We start from the raw sequence: 22,710 nt of genomic DNA on the forward strand, positions 1-22,710 counted from the left end.
GCAACAATCAAACTTCAAATTCTGTAAAGTTTTGTCACACTAGCTTATAACTGTTCCGCTGGCAAAATACCTCCACTCATTCAATCCATGCTTTAGTTCACGTTCTCGTCTAGTCAGAGTGGTTTACGGCCCATCGCAGGTTGGAGTCACTTTTAGTTCCACCTTACTCTCCATTCCTCAACCCCACAGATGAAATCCATCCTAATGGAGGTGGAGAGTTTATGACCACCAGCCACATGATCAGATAGCTGGATATAATGGACATAACAGTAGAAAATTGCAGGGGTGGATCAGACATGCAAAAAGATTGTGTTGCAAGAGACGGCACACAGAACACTGGCAAAAAAAATAAGCCCGTTGAATCATTTTGCAGCATTTCTGATTCATTTATCTGACACATAAGTTAGGCTACTGTAAGGTTGCACAATCCATGCCCTTATTCTTGTTGTAATGGGATCTTGGTTTATGCTAAATAAAAAAAAGACATAAAAGATACACATTAAAATGCTACCTGTTGATCGTTTTTGATAATTGTTAAATGACTTACAAACTGTTACTGGTGGGTGACAAATGTCAGTGTTCACAGTTTATATATGTATCACGTTGTTTGGTTGCATTTGTGCATTTTGATGTGAGAAAAACTGTTATGTTGAGCTGCATGTTGGTAAAGAGAAAAAACTGTAAGGCAATATATTGGTGCACTTTGAAATAAAAGTTTCCTTTTTTTGTTTTGTTCAAAGAGCAGTTGACCTCAATAACCTTTTACCTAAACATCTAAATAAATTCACAACCTGTTCCCCACCTGTACGAATTGATAATGACCAGAATCCTCCTAGATGTCAGTAGTTTTATTTCTAAAATATTACTATGGACCTTATAAGATGGGCAAAAGGGAATTAGACAGCCATTTCTTTTCTGTAATGTGATCATAGCACTTTGATTTTTATTCGTAACCAGTATGAGCGCAATATTCCTGCATTTTGTTGTCAATCATGTAGGAGAATATGGTGAAGAACTTTGATCAGTCATGAATTGATAATGTTGTATTTTAAACACATTTCTTGTATACTTTTGCAACAGACTCGCAGCTTACCTGTCCAGAGCGATTGCGGTCATTGAGTAAATGCTGGCGAAGACAGCTGCGATCGGAAAGAAGTTGTGAAAGCGGCAGTAGTACAGTCCGAAATACCACTCATTGTGCACTGCGTATGTGAAGTTGATCACCGTGTTGAAGGCGGACATGGAGGCTTCAGCGAACGCCAGGTTCAGAAGAAAATAATTGGTGACGGTCCTCATGCGTTTATGCGCCATAATAATCCAGATCACTGTGATATTGCCTACCACGGACACAATAACTATACTGCTGTACGCAATGGCCCAGAGCACAATTCTCCAGACTGGCTGCACGAACTGGTTCCAGTTCGTGGTCCCGTTGGTGTCGTTGGAGTCGGTGGTCCAATCTGGCGCATTGGTGACATTGAAAAAAGGATCCATTTTGCTGTTTAAGACCGAAAGTCACTTTAAAACCCACCAACTGGATACAAACCTAATTCATAACAAGACAACTCCGGTGGCAAATGCAAAGGGACCAAAGTTTAAGAAAAGCACGACGGCTGCGCGCTCTGTTGGAATGTTCACTTCAAGACTTTTTCTTGGAAATAATAGATTCAGTATAAGTAACACATGTGGACGTTACGATTACACCTGACTATCTATTAAACTAATGTTACTGTCACTTATCTCTGTGCGTAAAAACGCGCAAAAACAATTCTGTGTTCCCTAAACTGGTCGGACATATCTGAGCTCTCTCTGCTCCGTCCTCTCCGCTCTGTTCTCTGCTGCTTCTCTGCGCAAACTGAGCGGCTGCACATCACTTTTATGCAGCGAGCCGCTGCGCACCCGTCCAATAGGAAGTCTCTGTAATTATGATTATGCTATTTATTCCATCCGACTCAGAAGCCAACAGGATAATCATGCCTAAATACCTCTCATCTGATTAAATTCGCTCATAATTGCTTTGTAGGCAATAACAAATCGCACACAAGCAGGAGACTGAATGAACGCATTCGGGCACATGAGTAATAATGTGCTAATAGCAATACAAATAGTGTCAACGTTGTAATAATAATGGTTGTAGTTGTGTAGAGGCATCATTGATGACCATCACTTTGAATGGATTTAATCTCAAAATAAAATTGAAGGAACCCATTTTTTTTCCGGATGTGGTGTGTAATGTGGTGAGGTGTCACACTGTCCCTGTCTTCCCACTCACCGCCCCCTCTCTCACAGTCTGGATGTGCATTTGGGGATGAGCTGCTTCATAGAACATGAACATGCTGATGACAAAGATCAATAGTAGTAATGAAACATATACTTCAGAGGTTCTTTACATATTTTCACAAAACACAAACAAAAAACGCTTAGTAGTAAAAAATAGATTTTATTGATTAACACTGTAACAGAAATTCTTCATAAGAGGGCCAGTCTGGGATATTTTCTGCAGCAGACAGCACTTGTTGACAATATCAAACTTTATATATTTTATCAGAGCTTTGTTCCCGGCTCCATTTTTCCAGACAGCATTTGCAGGAGTCTTCCCAGAGGAGCAATGTGAGAGGATGAATGAGCTCATGAAGGGCTGCTTCCAGGCTTGCCACTGGACTATTGAAGGCACAACAAGACTGGAAAGCAAAAAGTTGAATAGACCGTAACTCACAGCCCTTTGTTTTGTGATCGTGGAGTAGAGGACCTTTAATCGCCACAGGTTTTAGTGCTTTGAATCTGAAAGGTGTGACATCATTGATATTTTTGCAGGACATATAGGTTATTAATATTATAACCTACTGTTGCATTTTAAACCATGCTAGTGGCATGACTATATTAGTCTGATGGTGAGTTGCATGTCTGCTGTATCTGGTCCACACTGACATTTCTGTAACTGTGGATGGATTACAATGCAATTTGGTTCAAACATAAATGGTCTCAATGTCTTTGGTGATCCCCTGACTTTTCCTCTTGTGCCAAAGCACGACTTTGCTTAAGTACCGCCTCACAGAGCCCCTGGACTGGCTGTTAACGCTCACTCTTGATGAAACATATAGTGCTAACTAAATTACATTAGCAATTTTAAGTTATTGGAACTAAACTTGAATTTAATGCATCTTTTTCTAACTACATAATAGAACTTCTGCCAGTTTTAAATTCTTTAAAGTCTGCAGTTTACATTTACAATTTTTTTGTTGAACAAAAATTGTAATACATGCTCAGTAAGAATATCTTCATGTACATGGGCTTCAACCCTATGTGGCTGTATTGCTTTAAGCCTGCTTTAGAAACAATACAGAAAATAGGATTCTCTGGACATCCGATATCTTTCAGATGTGAACGAACTCTATCTATTATATTTAAAGCAGAGTTGTTGTTTTTTACACCAACCTTGGCCAGACAGGCAAGCTGCTGATTACCAGAACAATTTTCTCATGAATATATGAATGAAACTGCTACATTACCAGGTTCCACAACAACTAAGAGATACCATACAGTTGGAGAGGGTCACGGTAAATTCACTACTGGAAATACAGCAGCCACACAATAATTCCACACAGAATTCACTGTCAGGCTCTTTTGGAATAATATTGGAAAAAGAACAGACAGTTTCTTTGTGATGCACTGAGGCCATCATTCACTACGTCAAACTCACAAAGCGCAGAAAATCATACAATTTACATCTTTGATACGTGACTATTTTCTTCCTCTCTCACAATTCTCGTAACTATTGCACTGCAGGCTACTCTTTTCATGCATGCTAATGCCGGAGTACCTATAGTGTACCTCTTGTATGAGCCTTTTGTAGGTTGCCATCTTGACTAAGGCTCACTGGAAAAAGAAGAAGAAGCAATGCTATGTATTAGTATTGTGATTAAATGAAGGTAAAAAAAAAAGGCAGATATGCAGTCAGTTAGTTCATTTTTCCATCTGTCTGTCAAACACAAACAACTCTTGGGCTGCTTTGACATGTCAGGATTTTCAAGTCAGAATTACCCCTTAAAACACGTTGGTCTGTGACAACTCTAACAGCTGAATGTCCATGAACGTTTCTGGGAATTCATGGCCCCTAAAGTGACCCACACATTTTTATATAATGATCAGGTCACAGGATTTATCACCTTTATTACCCCTTAAGTTTAAAAACAATACATTTGCATCTGTTTGATAGCTTATTCACCACATTGTGGTTTGTAACAGTGGTTTTATTCTCTAATATCAAAAACTGGCTGGTCAACACATGTTCTCTTCTCTTCTGTAATTGTCTGCAAATGTCTGCTTCTCACATAATGCCTGATCTATGTCCTGCCCAGGTCAACAATTGCCCGATGACCCCAACAACATAATTTACCATAAAATGTTATCCTCCAAATATAATCTCATTATAGATGGTATCCAGTCATGGTAATTATGTTCCTCTTGCACGAGGACGTTGCTTTTCTCTTGGGAGAAGCTTCGATCCACTCTGGATGTCCTCTCCATCACAACTGTCAGAGCTCCATGGTGGAGTCTAAACTGCTTGGAAGGAGAAGCAAAAGAGGTGAGCGACGTCACACACGTTGATGAGATATTCTTCCTCATTTCAGCTGTTGCACTGCATAGCTCTAGCCATGAAAACATCAGGTCGGTCACAATAACCTGTACGGCTGCTATCCATGCACCACGTGACATTGGGCCTCATGCAAGACGCAAAATATGAACACATTTTCTGTTATTTGTGTTCAACGATTGGTTCTTATTTTGTAAATAAATAAATAATTTCTGTGATTCACGGTGATTCACATTTTTTTCTCATTATTTCTTGTTTCAGAATAATAATATCGATTGGATTGTGGGCAAAATAAATACTATTGGTACTATTAAAAAACCCTTTGATGATATCACGTGTGTTCAGCTTCTGAATGGCTTAAATGCTGCTCTTCGATGTTTTTAATTTTCCTGTAACACCAGTACTGACGCTCTAGAAAATCACATATTGACTTTATGAAAGTTTATCTAACAGTACCTCAATTTAACTTTTGCTGAAATTCTTCCTTCTCTTATAGACTTTTTTTTGGTGGTATCTCTTCAATGCTTGTATTTGCACACGGCACAACACCTGTACTTATAGTGTTTAGGGGGCATTAACTATGCTAATATTCAACAAGCATAGTCTCCAATTTATGATCAACTGGGACTCATCATTCAGCACACCTGGGTAAGATTGTTTAGAAAGTTTGGTGCATCTGGGGTTGAATTATTATTTTCTCTTTTGACAGACAATTAAGACAAAATATAAGAGACATTTAATAGAATGCCGCTGCATGAGGCCCAATGATCCGCAGAGTCCTCTACATTTGATTTGCAGTGCATTGAAATATCTTACTTATAATTAAATTAGGCTATAAATGAACAGAGATGACTACCTGTAATTGTATAAAATTGAATATTAACTTTCTGACCACATCTCTTTCTGTGTCTAGATGTTTTTCCTCTTATAAAGCATGCATCACGTCCATTTTTCTCAAAGCAATTCAGTTTGAACTGTTCGTATATTTAGATTGTTGCTTCAATTGAAGGTAACGCCAAAACAAGACTATAGTCTACGGCCATGCGAATTGCTCTGTGAGGCTCTACTTGGGAACAGTGGCACTTTGCCCTAAATGCTAACATCTCCATGCTATCATTCTTACTGTGACAATACTAACATGCAGATGTTTAGCAGATATCATGTGTGTAAGCATGCCAAAATCTTGAATTAGCACAAAACGCAAAGTACAGCTGAGGCTGATGGGAATGCCAATAGTTTAACAATTATACAGAAAAACCAAAGTATTGGACACATTTAAATGTTGACATTTTGCTCCTTCTTCAGGTACTGAAACTACTGAAAAAAACATTATAGTCAGTCTATTTTTCAAAGTTAAATAAAAGCAATTTTCTTGTTACCTTCCAAAAGCTGTCATCACTACTGTGACTGATACTGAGCATCCCCTCATGGCTGCTGCTGGGGCTCTGTCATCAACTGTTGTGATGGGAAAGGGGAGTTGTATGAGTCTCAGGTGATAGCAACAGGCTGTCACAGTGAAAGGGAATCACCACTGTATAGGAGCAGTAAAATATACGGCAGCATGATCAATGACCCTACACGTCAAACTATGATACTCTAGGTAGCCCTCCAGCATCAATTTCCGCTTGTTACATGGATACACTTTCTTTCCAGAATAAAAACAAGTAGGAGTAACGTTATACCTTTAAAAGAGTCAACACTGACATTTTGTTTCACACAGGACACACACTGCGCTCCTGGGGGAAAGCTCTGTGTTTGTTTGACACATCCATCGATGGTGACATAGTTCCGGTTCATAAATTATAATTTGACATGTGAACCACTAACAATGCTGCCATATTTACGAGTTGGGATTGAGAACAGGCTGTTTCGGTTCATGGTCAAACTCTAGACCACCAGGTTGCCCCATGTACAAATAAATAAATAATAACTAGACCCATGTATTTCTGATCTGCGGCCTCTACACTTTGAAAGGATTATTGTATTTCACAATTAAACAAGATTCACTTGAGACTTGTTTTACAGTGCTACCTAGTTCACTCTGGGTGTTTGATCCTAATCTCCTTTTGGTGTAAATTGCAGCAATAGGTTGCTTGATATCTTTTTATTACAGTTTGAGCTCACATTTAGCATTCATGCATCATCTAGCTGAACCAAACTATAAGCTGCTAGTTAGCTATGTCCAATCTATCAGTATTAAACAATCCTAAAACAGGTGGTAGCAAGTTTTGTTCACTCATCGATCTTATGAAAGGATTTTGTTAACTGCTGTTTTCCATTAAATTAGTCTGACTTCAGTTATTTAAAGACAGGATTGTATGTCAAACTGTTTTGTTTTTTTTGCACATAAAAACACAATTCTAATGTCAGGCTCTTTTAGGGCCCTTCCCATGTTGGGGCAATAGTCAAATCTACTCTCTATTACCCTCACTACAACATCCCTAACTGGAGACACCAGTAGGAGCAAAGTGATTCTCATGGGTCTAACTGATTCTGCCCACTTGATTCTAGCTTGAATGAACATTTTTGCAACAAAGTGAGCTCTGACCTGTGAGTCTGCAGGAGTCATACAAAGCCCACACCAAACCCTGGCACATATTCTTGAATGTATCAGTTGCACGGGTTTCATGAGAGTCAGATCATATATTCGCTGAGAGTAACTGTGATAGAGCTGTGATACAGGCAGAAGAGCATTCAAGAAAGAGATACAGCAAAGGTGATGACTTGTGAACATTCAGAATGTCTAAAGAAATAGTCTAAATATACATATATACTGTGTGTGTGTGTGTGTGTGTGTGTGTGTGTGTGTGTGTGTGTGTGTGTGTGTGTGTGTGTGTGTGTGTGTGTGTGTGTGTGTGTGTGTGTGTGTGTGTGTGTGTCTGGAGTATGGAAAGGGGCTGGCAGAGGAAGTGCTGGATTCAGATGACTTAACACAAGAAATGAGCTGGGTTACTGAATTTAAACTCAATTCAGTCCATGCAAACTGTCTCCCCGGCTGGCCGATGATCCTGAGGGACTGAGAGACATTAAAACATTTCTGAATTCCAAATGTTATTTCTGACCTTTCGATTGATTGGCTTTCAGTAGCTTGGACTAAATGTTTCCCTACTTCTCACTGAACATTTAAACTCAATTATGTGTGAAAGATGTGAGACTCTTTGATGAGCTGCCGACAATCTGGCCCTCAAAATGTGCACAGGGATGAGAGATATAATTCCTTCAACAAAGATCAATGAACATGCTGATGAGTGAGAGAAGCCTTCAGAAAGATGAGGTTTATAGATTTTGCAGAGCAGTGCATGATCGTTAATTATTTTCTTTGTCCACTTATTCTTGTTGATGATCATGGGACTAGATGCAATCCTAGGATGCACTGGAGTAGCACTACCCCTCCATATCAGGGCAGAGTAGTCCAATAGGCCAGAGGCCGTCGGGTCAGCCACAGAACAGATGACAGGAGACATAATAAGTGAGGATATTTACGCAGAAAGAGGATAACGTTGGTTGAAGGACTTCAGTTATTCATCAACTGTAACCTGATGACTCATGGCTCGTGCTTCTCCCTGTCTACACGATGGAGTGTAGACAGGAGATGAGGTTGCACACCACCTGAAATTGAAACTATGTCAATGCACCTCTCTCCAGGACTGAGCAAATCAGGAGGAAGTGAAACTACTGATTCCAATAGACATAAGAAAACAAACCAACTTCTAAAGATGGGAAACTCAAACACTGTTGCTGATAATCATCTGGGTGAACATACGGACAGCTTTGCAAGTGTGTAAACCAATTTGCAAATGCATCAGTAATGTCACAAGCATGCCAAATATATCTAACCGGTCTGCAGCAACAACTGATGCAACCTGAAGCAAGGGGGATTAGCTGTGCACTGAGTCTGTACGTAATGCATTACAGCTCGTAGTTACTAATTTATCTGCTTGTATTTCTCAAAAACATGTTTTTCTGTCTTTTAGGTGTGTTTTAACTTATGTGCATATTCTTGTCACATTCACTTTTTTTCAAGTCGGTTCACCAGAAAAGTAATGCAACAAGGATTGAATTACTTTTAACGAGCCTCGTTGATTATATATCTGTAACCATGTTGTTACTAGTATGACCCAGTTTCTTTACAGAGGTCATTATATTTTCATCCTGTTTCTTAGTTTTTCCATTTGTATCCCTAAATTCCACACCTGTTTTGCTACTACGGGTTCTGGCCTCAATGTCTGCTTTTTAACATTTTAATTGGTTTATCTTATTATCATTTTTATATCTCACAAGCAACAAACATTGACAAATATTAACACATTATAGTTTAAACACAAATGATGTTACAAATTAACCGGAGCAGCTAAATCTACTTCAATAACGAGGATGCGTTTACTGCCCCTTTAAGAATGTAGTCAAAACAAAGCGTGTTAGCTGGACGCGGCCGTACGGAAGTGGTTTTGTTTCAGTGGCTACAACACTACGTGAGAAATGAGGGCCGCTACATATATAAAATTCAGTTAGCTCTCTTAAAACCCTTTTTTAAAATTTCATTAACGACATTAGATGTTTATTTATCATTATTTTTGATATTGCCTGAAGTAAACGAGGGATAGCTAACGTTTAGCTAGCTCGTTAGCTAGCTTCACTGATGTCAGCAGCCATGCCGTCCTACTCTGAATTGAGGAAAACAAACCACTTCTACTACTTCATCAAATTTACCTTAAATATCTACTCAATGCTCTTCTCGGTAAGTCTCCTGTACATTTATAAACATCCGCATTCTTTGAGTTTGAGCTTGTCTGCTAATTGTAGTGGACGTGAACCACCCACTAGCGTCAGTGAGTCATCGCTCAGAACCTCATGAAAAACACTCGTGTTTAAACGTGTTATGTGCTCCAGACACATAACACATGTGTTAGAGCATGAACTCAGGCATATTCAGAGTCTATATGATCTGCTGTACACATCGACATGTGTCCTGAACCAGGATAACGACACATTGGAGAACAATTTCAATCTAAAACACGGATTCACCTAAAATCCTGTCGGACTTCCGCCTATTAACGTTACAGCGTGAAACGGGGTATAACTGGGTTTTTAATGACATTAATTGCCCCGTGTTGACATTGGCGTGTTCCGTATTTACCAGGAGACTATATTGATTAAAACACAAGTCATTCATTTTGTTAACAACATTGTGTTTTTGTTGTTGAGTAACGTCACATAAAGTTAACGTATTTTCTAAAGGGATCTGGTTTGACGTTCTCTGGATGCTAGCTAGCTGGTGAACGATTAGCTTGCAGGATGTACATTAGCACCACAGACGTCCTCCCGAATTAAAATCTGTTGACAAAACCGGGATTTTTGGGCAATCCTAATAAACAAGACACTAATATGTAGCATGTGGTATCGATACACGGCGATCTCTGGCTAGCAAACAGCACGGTGGTGCAGGGCGTTGTATCCGCTTAAAGGGACGCTGCTGTGGGTAAATAGTAGTGCCGACAGAAAATAGGAGCAACGTGAAAGTCTCTTTTGTTGCTCATTCAACTAATCCATGTTCATTGTTATGATTTAAAATACATCATAACAGTAAATAATAATTAATTATTACATATTATGCCTCCCTATTTTAAATGTTCTCTTCATAACTGTGTTGGTAAAGTTCAATTATTCCAAACTCAGTTTAAATATCTGTTCACAGTATTCTGGTTTGTTTGGAATAAAGTGAGCGGACAAACATTAATCAGTAACTTTTCACAGCTGACCACTGATTTATTTTGATGGTAACACAAGTCTGTGGCAGATGAACAAATCCAAATATATACATTTCAGCTAAATAAGCAAAGGTGTGTTCAGGACAAGGGTCCTATCAACCTTTTAGGGTTTCAGTATTTCCCACACGTCATAACACAGTTTTCTTTTATTAATTAAGCCACACTTATCCAACAATACACAAGTAAATCTATTTAGGTAACTTTGGTAGTGGTTGGAGAGTTTTTCTATGCACCAGGTAGGGTTGAGCAATATAAATATTATGTTGGTATTATGATACGACACTAGATATTGTCTAAGATTTAGAATATCGTAATATGGTTTAAATGTTGTCTTTTCCAGGTGTTAAAGGCTGCATTCCAGGAAAGGGATGTTATTCTCTGAACTTAACGAAGCTGTTCCCACCTTATTCCACTTAGTCATTATGTCCACATAACTGAAATCACATGGTGTAAATATTTTGTCAAACATATCGGGATATTTGATTTTCTCCATATTGCCCAACCCAGGCACATTGGCAGCTAAATCGATTAGCTGCCCAACTTTGATCAATGTTTACATTTTTTTTCTTGAAGTGTATTGTTTAATTTGGGATCCAACAGACGCCTACATTGACGAGCCTTGCCAGGCCATTGATAAGTAAAGATGAGTCATCCTCAGCCATCATGGGCCCACTTACAAACCCCTTTGTTTTATTCCTCCGTCTCACCACTACATCACTTTTATCCCCGGGAAGATTCGCGCAATAATGTTCAATTTGCACCCCCACCAATCTGCCTGACTGCGTGTGTCAAATATATATATATATATATATATACGTACACCAAAAGCACATTATGAATATGACTCCAGAACCTCAGTAGTTTGATTTCATTAGCACTCCAGAGTCTGCCGCTCCCCTCTAATATCTCTCCCTCTTGCTGCTGTGATTCAGGACAATGAGGCTTAGCTTAACAGAGAGAAGCTCATGCGTTTGGTTAATGTCATTTAGGTAAGATTCTTACGACAGGAGTAAAGCTGCAGATCCTCATCCAGTGGAACTTGAATAGGTCTGGTTGATGTTATTTTCTCTCTTTTTGTTTTGCTCAAGGTTAGTTACACTCATACCACATCATAATACAAATACCATGCCGTTACATTTTTTTATTACACATTGTATTAATTTAATGATTACCAGCTCCAAAAGCCATCCTTACTGTAAAGCAGGCTTACGCACTCATAGAGGAGCTGTCAGCGTCATTGGTCAATATCTCAAATTAGTTAACAAACCTCAATGTCAGCTAAAATATTCAGGCATAATAATAGATTCCCAACTCGCATTTCAAAACACAAGTAAAAAATAGCTGTCAAAAGAAACAAATTAAATTTGTCAAACTTTAGGCCTATTATGAACGATTTAAAGGTGCTAAATGTGAGTTTGGGGGCGTTTCTTTTGCCTCTCAACAACTCTCATAGCGACTGCTAAGCCAGCGGCTCACAGCTAACAGAGCTAACCATGTTTACTTTAGGGGGAACCGAAGTGTCACTGCTACGCTGAAGTTATCAGCTGTAAACCGCTACAATAAACAACCGGGTTTAGGTTTTCCTGGGTCCATGTGTCACTGCTTAGGAGATTTGGGCCCCTGATCCGACAAACTCTCAGACTGCAAGTCATCTTAACCTTCTAATGTCCTGGATAACTCGTATTTAACGCTAGCAATGCCGGGTTTCGTCTTTTTTTTTTGCCAGGCGGTATCAGATCCCTTTCTACAAAGTCTGCTACTCATTCTTATCTTCATTACTGCAGCAGTGAAGGTAGGGAGTCTGACTTTGGATGCTGGCTCTCAGCCACATGTATCTGCCAATGCTTTATGGAGGGTTGTGAGCAGTAAATAGAGTTGAAGTAGACAGACCCCACTCTTCAGGCAGATTGCCTCTGGTTCCAAGTGAAAATCAATAGCAGGAAAGCAAGCGCTGTTTGCTACTTCTCTTTTTGTAGCACCTGCATTAGTTGAATTTAAACAGGAGAATAACACTCTCTCCATTTGACTCATTTGTCTACATGTACTCTGATGATTGTTTAGTCTTCAGTGTGTTTAGACGTGTTAAGGCTCATTTTGATGTAATACTCTTTACAGTGGTTCGCTGTGGGACACTGTGTTCCAGCACTCTCACCAGCTAGATCTAAGTACATGTAATCATGTACTTATGTACAACGTTGAGGTTTCTCCATTTTACCTTTCTGCCAGTTCACCGCCTGGGCACAACCGAGGTGCCCTTGAGCAAGGCAACTCTTAACCGCTCAGGGGTTAGCCCCTTTGCTCTATCTCGCCACCTGCATGTCTACGAGTCTTCTTCTTTATCCTTCTACTCTTTACACTCTTTACTCGACTGCATTTGTCTGACAGCTATAACCACGTTACTGATTAACATTTCTACATTTAAAACAAACATATAAAACAATACAATGTTAAAGATTAAACCAGTGATTCAGTCTTTTTCAGATGTCTATGGGCAGCTTCCAGTTCCACCAGAGTGATTCCTCCTCTTAACTTACCAGATGGTTTTGTTTAAATAACTGTTTAAGGCCCCAAGAGGTCAATTATCTGATATTTAAAAAAAAAAAAAAAAAGCAAAGGTCAGCAGAAGGTCTCCAAAAGATATGAATACATATATATGTGTAGCAGATCTTGATCTCCTCCTTTCTTGCCCCTTTAACCCTCACAACCCCCCACATTTATCTGCTGACCCGCAGTCTTTCTGTATTTTGTGCCCTTAATCGTCAAATGTTGCAGCTTTAACCCAACATGATGTGAGCACTCTGTACATCTTCAGCACACGTTGGGGTTTGTGTACTAGGAACAAAAGCATCTCAACCTGTATGTTTAGTAAATACATCCTTTCTGCCTCATACGTCACTTATTTTAGACTTTTCTGTGGAGCACTATGATGTGGCAAGAATGACCCCGGGAGCACCGCTAGACAGGAGAGCATTGGCTGTAACAACAGGGCATGGTCATTCATATCGCATAATGTAGACCCAAATATCTGAACAGAACATTTCCTGACGTGTGTTATGGCTGCAACGATTGAACTGTAATTTAAATTGAATCAAAGAATGGCGAATGAAAGTAGGCCAGCTGACGTACGGAAGTCATTGCCTTCCTCATCAGGTTGGGGGTGTTAAACCGAACTGACTATCAATCACTAATTACTGTTTTTAATTTGCTCTTATTTTTCAGTAGAACTAGCTAAATCCCCTTGCTGTCTTTAAAGCCTTATTCTCTGTTTCACTTGTTAAACTGTGTCATAGTTTTCTTGCGCATCCAATCGGGTGTTTTGAACTCATCTTGTATGAATTTCCTTCCATGGCATTTCTTATTGGAATATGACACGTTCAGTACCAGGCTTTGAACTATAGGGCTGGACCCGAATATTTGACTATTCGGATATACAATAGAGGTGTTCGGTTTTCAATTGTGGTGTTTGGGTAATCGTCTGGATTACAAAAATGCATAAAACATTCCAAATCTTTTGGAAAATGTTTCTTATTCAACAACGAATAAAAATACAAACAACAATACTGTAAAATAACAGAGTTTTTAAAAATGAATGCCTTAAATTCAGCTGAATGACTATCTCGGCCAAGAACAGAGAAATGTGTGGCTGAGTCCTTCTTGATTCACGCCATGGAGACCAAGCCCTCATCACCGTTGCTTGTGTCGGAGCACAACCCCCGCTGGGCTCAGGTCGGAGGGCTGAGCAGAAGCCTCTGAGTGAGTGACAGGAAATGTACTGCTTTAGTGCCATGGGATATGAATCTGTGCGGCCTATTAGCGAGAGGTTACAGCGGCGGTCCTGTGCCCAAAAAATGGTATTTGGACAGCCCTACTTTGAAGTGGTATGTCAAACCTGATGACCGAGAAGGTGGAAACCTCTGGGCCTCTTAAAAGTGACTTAAACTTGTTTTCTATCTAATGGCCGGGGGGGGGGGGGACTCCTCTGGTTGCAGAAAGAAGTCTGATTGTATAGAAGTCTGAGAAAATGAATTCTCACTTGACTTATTAGCTCAGTGAACATGACTTCATGGTCTGAATCACTAGTTTCAAGTCTTCGTCAAAACAGCATGATGTTCCTTTAGTAAATCATGGTCCATTTAGAGTAAAAAAAGATGTTTCCTCTTAGAACTTTAACCCTTTCACAGTGTGTTTTCAGTTCATGGAAGTTAATTGTAAAATGTTGGTCTCCTAAAAATGTATTTTTCAGCGTTGCTCTCCAGTCACCTCTGGTTGTTAAAGAAAACTAAAAAACAATTGGCCAAAAACCAAGGTGTCGGCGGCCAAAATGTCAAACTTGAGGCTCCAAAACCGCAGTGCACAAGAATGAATAAAGCCCTCTAGTTCAAAAAGCTGAACACTACTTCAACCTGAGGATTGTCACGGTGTTTATCTCATGACCCCCACCCCCTCTCTCTCTCTCTCTCGCTCTCCCTACAGCTGATGGGTCTCTGTGTGCTGTGTGTGGGGTTGTATGCCGAAGTGGAAAGGCAGAAGAATAGAACCCTGGAGGGCCTCTTCCTGGCCCCTGCTGTGGTGCTCATCCTGCTGGGCCTGGTGATGTTCACCGTGTCGGTGGTGGGCATGGTTGGATCGCTCAGGGACAACAAGACCCTGCTGCACATGGTGGGGATGATAGATGAGGAGGGGGGGATGTGGCCATGAGCACACATGTCTTCTAATGTGTGTGTGTTTGTGTGTGTGTGTGCAAATGTTTATGGGTCGCATTTGCATTGTCAGCTGAGCTACAAAATCAGGGATGTAATGAGGAATAAAATAGGAAATTGCACATACGAGGGTAAAACTTCAAATGTATGTGTGTAAACATATACGTATTTGTGTACATAAATATACAAATTGCACACTCAAAGCTGAGACATGTATAATGTGATCAAAGTCTGCCCGGCAGCAGCAGTTCATAAAACATTTAAATCAGTGACCACTTAGAATTCACCTCCAATGCAAAAAGCACAGCTGTTGGTTTTACCAATAATAGGAAAAAGAGCTCAAAGTGTGCAGGGATATATTATTGTAGTAGCTATGCAACTATCTAATTGGCTTTAGCTAAATAAGCTGAAGTGAGAAAGAGGGGATTATTAAAAGTTCTCCATAGAAAAGGAAGTTAGTGGTGTTTCTGCTCAGGCTTTGATGAAGAGGACGAGAAGCTCGTCGTGCTGAGGAAGCCCTCGAGTTAATGCTCCGCTCTGAGAAACATGGACCTGATGCTCCTTCATGTCTGCTTGTCTTGTTAGCATTTTCAGAGTTTGTCAGCAAATATTCCATAAATAATCCAATCAATCAAACAACCCAATACAGAGTCCTTAAATATTGATCCAATGCAATATCTAAAAACGTTTAAGTCTCTGATCTGATCTGCATTTGATCGGGTTTATTTTAGCTGAAACTGATGCATTAAAGCAGATACATTTACCGATCTATATGATCGCATCGTGTCATTGATATCCTGAAAACATGACTCTTATTTAATAGTGATGTAAATGGTTTTCTTGGTGCGTCGGTGCTACACATTTCCTCCGGATGCGCTATGAATTAGTTCTTTCCTCTCGCCGCAGTTCCTCTGTGTTCTCTGTGTGCTGCTGCTTCTGCAGGCGATCGGGCTCACCATGGCTCTCATCTTTGAAAACAAGGTAAACGTCACATTCTCACGCGTGCTGTACATTCTCATGTATTATCAGCCTAACGACGTCCTCTGGCCACAGTGAGGTCACTGCTCCTTCACTGTGCTGTCTGACTGGCACCACCTCTCCTCTGTGTTTCTGCTTCATCTAGACCGCTGCCTTGGTCCAGAGCAGTATACGAGAAGGAATTAAACACTACTACGATGATCTGGACTTCAAAAACATCTTGGACTATATGCAGCAAAAGGTGGTTTGATATTTTATCTAGAAAATATGAACATAATTGCAGTATTGTTCTAAAAAGTGTGGCATTTTTTGATATTGTTGCAATAAGTAGATGCAGGATAAAAAGGTTGATTCTCTCACAAGAATTCACTGTGCGTTATTCAGAGCTTTGATGATGATAGATTTGTTTCTTAGTAGAAGTCAGATGGTCACACAGCTTTTGTTTTCCTGCATTGTAATCCAGCCGGTTTAGCACCAAGCTGGTCATTTCATAAAAACACGACATGACTTTCAGTATTGCGTCTTTATTTTCAGAAAGACTGTGGGAATAGTCGGTCTGCTTTGTCATATTTTTGTGACCGTTGCGGCGTGATTCCCATTTGAAAAAGCCTTTAAGCGCGTGCACACACACACACACACACACACACACATATACCGGCCCCTTCAAACCCTCCTGGTACATTATACCTCTCTACTGGGCGAACAAGTAACACGACCTACAGTGAGATTATTCATTATCATGCTTCGTGTAGCTGGATTCAGACTAAAACATCTGAAGGAGTCGTTTAGAGCAGCGAAAAGATAACGGGGTGTTTGTTCGTCTAAATTGATGGATGGGGCTGGTTGCAAACAATAGTGGGGGGGGGGGGGGGAATTTGGCAAAGATTTAGTTTGTGGCAGTCTGCAGCTATTAAATCGATTAAGAAGAATAAGCGAATAACAGGAAAATGCTTCAGTGGGTATTTTAGAAATATATCACGTTCTCTCTGAGACGCATATTTTATCTGAGCAATAACAGAAGAACTGACATCAGTTTTGGCTCCACTGAAGCGTAAACCTTACGTGCTCCGTTTCTTTGAAACTCTAGACAAATTAATTGGCTGTAATGGACATTTAACCTTTGGCTGTGAGCTCAGAAAAGTGTCTCTTGTCTCGCAACTGCCATTCTCACAGTTTGCCTTTTTCTGTATCCGGGAATACTCGCTGTTATTTCACCACCTACATAGAGGGCATTACGTCCCGCTCCCTGCCTTGTGTCCTCCTTTCTTTTGTTTCTTTCCCACTGCTTGTAAAAATGTCTTATTTGCGCAGCCAGTGTGGTTCCTGGCAGCATGCGGCGGAGGTCAGGCGATGACAGAGATAGAGATGTCCTTCATCGTCTGGGAAAGGTCTCAACACGTTGGACACTTAAACCCAGTACTTCAAAATGATAGCCGTTAATTGATTGTCAGAAACTCTGCAGTCTTCACGTGAGCACCTGTTTAGCACTGCAGACATTTATTTGAGTTTGCTGTAGGACTTGGATGTAGAGAGAGATAATGTTGTCTTGATAAGAAGGCAACATTGTGAGGGATCTCCGTGTGGATAGAACACCAGAAGCTGTAACTCAGCGGGTTGTTTTAGTTTAAGAGTTTTTAGAGAACTTAAGCTTGTTGTTATTCCACACTTTAATTTGTTTTGATAGCGTGCTTTGTTCCTAATTGCCTTGTCTGAATACTGTGTTGTCTTCCAGTTTTCATGTTGTGGAGGGGATGAGTATAAGGACTGGGGAGTCAACCAGTACCATTTCTGCAACGGTACTGGTCCATTAGCCTGTGGGGTTCCATATACCTGTTGTGTTCGCCGCAAGGTGAGTGCTGGCAACACAAACATACACACACACACCAAACAGACAAAAACACACATAAAATCACATAAAACATCCGCAGCATCTGTTACTTCCTGCTTTCACACCTTTATTTCAGTACAGATCAAGGTAAAAAAAAAACGTACCTTTTAGTTCTGCTGTAGTCTGGTTCATGGTCACACCGACTCAATACAAATAAACCGGAGGATCGACCATAACGTCATAGTGACTGACCGGTAACTCACTACTGATTGGTCAGTTTTGACCACTGTCATCTTGCAGCGTTGACAGAACATGAACCCCCTTTGGGAAATAACAATCCCTGAGACTGACAGTCATGCAGCACATTACAGCACCATATGTGTTTATTTGAATTCTCTGGTGTCACAAGGTGCTCCCCAATAAATCATTTATTATGGCCATGGGAAACCAGAAATCTGATTATCGGCTTTCACACCGGCCTAATTGAAGTGAAGCAAACGGGAAAACGCACCAGAGTTGGTTTAAACCGCACGTAACCGGTTAGGTGAGAAATCCCCCCAAAATAACTACAATTCAAGCTTGGATACAGTATTTTATAGGAAACTCATGGCGTTGATGCTTCTAGAATGAAACACTGAACTTATAACGCAACATAAACTAAAACTATAATGGACATTTTTTCCACTCGCATGCCGGTAACATGACAGGTAATCGGTCATCTGGAACGTTTGGTTGCTTGTAAGACTATAATCCGACTGACGATGTTCACGAAATAGACTGTAAATAGACTTGATTTCTTTGCTGACGGCACATTTCAGAGGAACCAATTCAGCCAGTTAATTAGCAATTATTGATCAGAGTATCGCTGATGTTGCAGCCATCTTGTTCAATAATCCTTGTCCCTGCTGACAGATGGCACAGATCCAAAACAACATGCACTGAGTTAGTGAAGTCTCCGGCTTTACCAAGGCATCATTCACTGTATGAGAAAAGCATCTCTCTCGTATATATGTGGCCTTTAGGAAAGCTCTCTCTTTAAATTCCCCTGTGGCCCCTTCCACACTCTATGTGACCGGTATCACTCCTGTCCCTCGGCTCAAAACACTGATACTGTCTCTGGAAGCAGCGGAGCTGTGCTGCAGAAACTTAATGATAGATTCATCCAATACTCTCTCTCTCTCTCACACACACACACACACACACACACACACACACACACACACACACACACACACACACACACACACACACACACACCAGAGAGATAGAGGAGTTGGTTAGGGAAGCTGAACACTGGCTAGGTTTCTGCTGTTATCTGTCCCTACCTGTCAAGGCTGCAGCCATTTTGCAAACACTTAAGTTCACTCTCTGGCTGACAGAGGACAGGAACACCCCTTTTTGAGGAGCATAACTCCCTCTTCTGTCCCCATGGTTTTGACTCTTGTCCTCTTAGCTCAGTTAAGGTCTCTGACTTTCTCTCTTTGCACAGGTAGGAGAGGTCGTCAACACTTTATGTGGCTACAAGACTCTGGATAATGAGGTAAGAGGAACAACGGGTTATAGTAGACACATTTTAACATTGGTTGTACGTATCATGACTCCTAACACGGCATGTCTGGCTCACACGGGACCACTTTAGAAACTGTTTATTTGTTAACGTGTCAAAACCACCTTGAAAATGTCTGCAGTCACAATTTTAGTGAAGGTCCCACTTTTCTTTCAACATAGTAGAGCTGCAGCAATTAGTCGGTTAATTGAGGAAATAATTATTTAATCAAATTGACATGTTGCTGTTTATGGGTTTAGTAATGGGCAAAATGGATCAAATCTAATAATATGGAAATTATCTTATATTGTTATTTTTAATTCATAAACACTTTTTAGATCAAGTAACCAGATGGAAATGCATGTTTGTTTGCTAATCCAGTCAGTCATTGATGAAAAATCCTATAAAAAGTGTCGCATTTAAAATGTAATTATATATATTTATCAATACTCAGTAACTTTAATATATTTCATGCTAGTCAAATAAAATAATGATATTCAAAAGGCTTGAAACATTCTTGCTAAACACAAAGAACCCTTGTTAAAACGAAGGAAAGAATTCACTTACCGTATTGGCCAGAATATAAGACCACCCACTTTTTGTTTTTGAAAACCCCAAACACGTTCAGACTAGTTGTTTTTTTTTGAAGTTTTTCCTGAGATGCTATCAATCCAAGTAGAAGAGTGACCTCATCTCTGAAGCCTTTTCTCTTGTAAAACATGAAATACTTCCATCAAAGCAGAACGTAAATCCCCCATTTACAGCTACTCACACACACACACACACACACACACACACACACACTCCGCCTTTTAAGTGGTCATAAGCATTTCTTTCACTCAGTTTTCTGAGCATCATTACATTCTGTGACACTAATTCTTGGCAGCTTTTTTTTTTTTGCAGTAAAGCAGTTGGAGGACGCTTTCCACTCATTTTACACATGCTGCTGGAACGTACTACATACTCAATTTTAATGTCGTACATAATATGAATAGTATGTTTAGTATGCGGTTTTGAACAGAGCCTGCACTGGTACTCTCTCCATTCAACAATAATATTTGATCTAGTTTTTACAGCTGAAATTGAAATACCTTCTGCTGTGTGTGACAACTTTGGAGTGTTAGAACTCCACCGATGCAGCTTGCTAGTCTTCTTCCCTTCTTTTAGAGGTAGTGACTGTTCAGTTTTACTTTGAAACTGAAACTTTCCTCTTGTTGTCTTCCTCTGGTCTGTGCATCAGCGTGAAACCCTGCATGAGGTGATCTATGTGCGGGGCTGCATCCATGCAGTCAACCTCTGGATGAGTGACAACATTGGAATAACTGTTGCACTCTGCTGCGCCATTGGACTTCCCCAGGTAATTTAAAAGTCACAGCACCGACTCGCTGACACTGGAGTTGGTTTGAAGCCCTTTTTCCAACCAAACGCACCGCTTCAAATTAACCTTGATATCTGAACTGTAAACTCCTCACTTCCTGTGACATTTAAATATTTCTCACAACAACACGGCCTGGCAAATTAATTTTTTTATGCTTCATAAAAAAACACACTGCCAGAAGCAAAAGCTGAATTGATTTTGCTTTTCAAAAACTTGCTTCCGTGGCTCATTTTTTTTGACAGTTTTATGCCATTTGATAAATTAGAATTTGTCTGCTACACATTGCAATGTCTGTAAATCTTCTCATCCATATATTTAGACTTGTCGCAGCAACCTCACAGAGAAGTAATTACAACAATTACTCTTCTAAAGCAACTGCATAAATAAATACCATTGGCTCTTTCCTGCTTCGGTATAGATTGTAGCTTATACATTTGTCTAAAAATAGTTAATAGTGCCCTCACACCACTGTTTTCTGAGAAAAATCTATGTATAAAGTAAACAATAAAGTTGCTAACTTTATTTTTCCAAACCCCGAGATGCTTTTGTACTAACGAGGTCCAACGTCTCCCTGCAGCTGCTGGGCATCATGCTGAGCTGCATCTTCTGGAACCTGCTGGTGGACATGAGCGAGTCGACCGACATGGTGGACTTCAAGCTGAAGAAGGCAGAGGTTGAGTACAGCGAGCTGGACCTGGGTGGTGCCGGCTGGTGCATGTGTCTGCCGAGGGACGGCGGCTACCTGCCCGTCCCTGTCGTTGAGCCCGATCTCGACCCCATCGATGTTCACATGCAAAGGCTCAAGAAGCAGGCGCCTCTCACTCACTCTCAGCTCCGAGAACTGCAGCAGTCCAGATCGGCCACCGGGCTGGACGAGGTAGATATCGGCCGGAAGCAAAAAAGGGAACACTAGTTGGTCTTTTTGCCCTTTCTTGCCTTTCGGGTTTGGCCTTTTGTTTTTCTGTCGTTGTGATCATTGCATTTGTTGAAGTTGTGTTGCACTACTTAATGGTTGAACCTGTCCGTCATTGGATCAAGAGAAAGTCGGTGAGCTAAAGGGATCAAAAGTACTTTGGCACTTTGTTGGTGAATCTGTTTACAACAAAACTTGAAGGAACAACATTGGCTTTTAAAAAAACATTTCTTTTGTCTTTGTGGCGGTTGATATTCAAAGATTCGTGGCATTATGTTGCATTTAATTTATTAAAATTATTTAGCCTTTGACATTGAGCTATGTCTCATGTGCTAAAGCTTACCTCAGGCTGTTTTGAAGAATAGCCCAGTAGTCAGAGGACAGTACTATTTGGTGTGTAAATTAATTGTAGCTTGAAAAGATGTTTTTCAGTGTCCGAGGAATAGCCGAGTATGTCTTGCGTGTAGCGTCTGTGACGGATGTGTACAGTTTGTGTATTATTTCTTTTTACTATGATTTGATTTGATTTCGTGCAGTCAGTGTACATTGTAAGACTGGTAGTTGTGGAATAACATGGGATGCATGTTTTGTACTGTATATAAAGTCAATTAAGAAAAAATTAAAAATTCTCAGTTTATATGTTAGGTTGTCATGGGGGGGGGGGGGGCTTCAGTCTATTCCATTTTTAAACTAAACTTTTTATTCCATCTTTTAATGGAACAACTAAAGGGATTATCCAGACTACAAATCCAGTGAAAATCTACTCTTGACGGTTTTTTGTACCTGAGTTATGCACTGTTTTGAGCTTCCCCCTAGCTCCTGCCTTGTATCAGCACTACTGTTCTTGTCAATAAAGCTGAATTTGTCTACTGATTTTTTTTGTGCCGAGTTGCTTTGCATACAAACACGATGACGCTGCAATAAATTTCAGCCGCAAACTGAAACCTCTTGTCTCCAGAGAGGATTATATGTCATTCAGTGTTACTCACCAGAACGCATCGTGTG

At 40.2% G+C, this 22,710-nt stretch overlaps 2 protein-coding genes and 1 long non-coding RNA gene across 4 annotated transcripts in view; 1 reads left to right on the plus strand and 2 right to left on the minus strand.

Annotated features, from left to right (window-relative positions):
• tacr1a (tachykinin receptor 1a) overlaps positions 1-1,494 on the minus strand; it is a 29,342-nt gene extending 27,848 nt beyond the window's left edge. The window contains exon 1 of the mRNA XM_076104593.1: positions 1,094-1,494. Within this exon, the coding sequence (XP_075960708.1) occupies positions 1,094-1,494 (401 nt within the window). The remainder of the gene's footprint in view (positions 1-1,093) is intronic.
• A 932-nt stretch (positions 1,495-2,426) lies between these two features.
• LOC142964354 (uncharacterized) lies at positions 2,427-8,243 on the minus strand. Its single transcript, XR_012957524.1, has 5 exons — positions 8,078-8,243; positions 7,143-7,265; positions 5,974-6,049; positions 4,397-4,560; positions 2,427-3,876 (listed from the first exon to the last, which is right to left on the minus strand). It is a non-coding gene; the product is annotated as an uncharacterized LOC142964354 (long non-coding RNA).
• Positions 8,244-9,005: 762 nt separating this feature from the next.
• Positions 9,006-22,578, plus strand: LOC142964119 (tetraspanin-15). Of its 2 annotated transcripts, none has more exons than XM_076104268.1 (8): positions 9,006-9,332; positions 14,836-15,021; positions 15,969-16,043; positions 16,186-16,281; positions 17,773-17,889; positions 19,358-19,408; positions 20,655-20,771; positions 21,370-22,578. In XM_076104268.1, the coding sequence occupies exons 1-8, from the start codon at positions 9,234-9,236 to the stop codon at positions 21,703-21,705; spliced, it is 1,077 nt and encodes a 358-aa protein (XP_075960383.1). In that variant the 5' UTR covers positions 9,006-9,233; the 3' UTR covers positions 21,706-22,578. The 2 variants fall into 2 exon arrangements, with proteins under 2 accessions (XP_075960383.1, XP_075960384.1); XM_076104269.1 differs by lacking the exon at positions 9,006-9,332 and adding an exon at positions 12,121-14,115.
• Positions 22,579-22,710: the final 132 nt, after the last annotated feature.

This window comes from Anarhichas minor, unplaced genomic scaffold (assembly GCF_050575085.1).
Source record: "Anarhichas minor isolate MPS153535 unplaced genomic scaffold, ASM5057508v1 ptg000030l, whole genome shotgun sequence".
In the NCBI taxonomy this organism is placed as follows: Eukaryota; Metazoa; Chordata; class Actinopteri; order Perciformes; family Anarhichadidae; genus Anarhichas; species Anarhichas minor.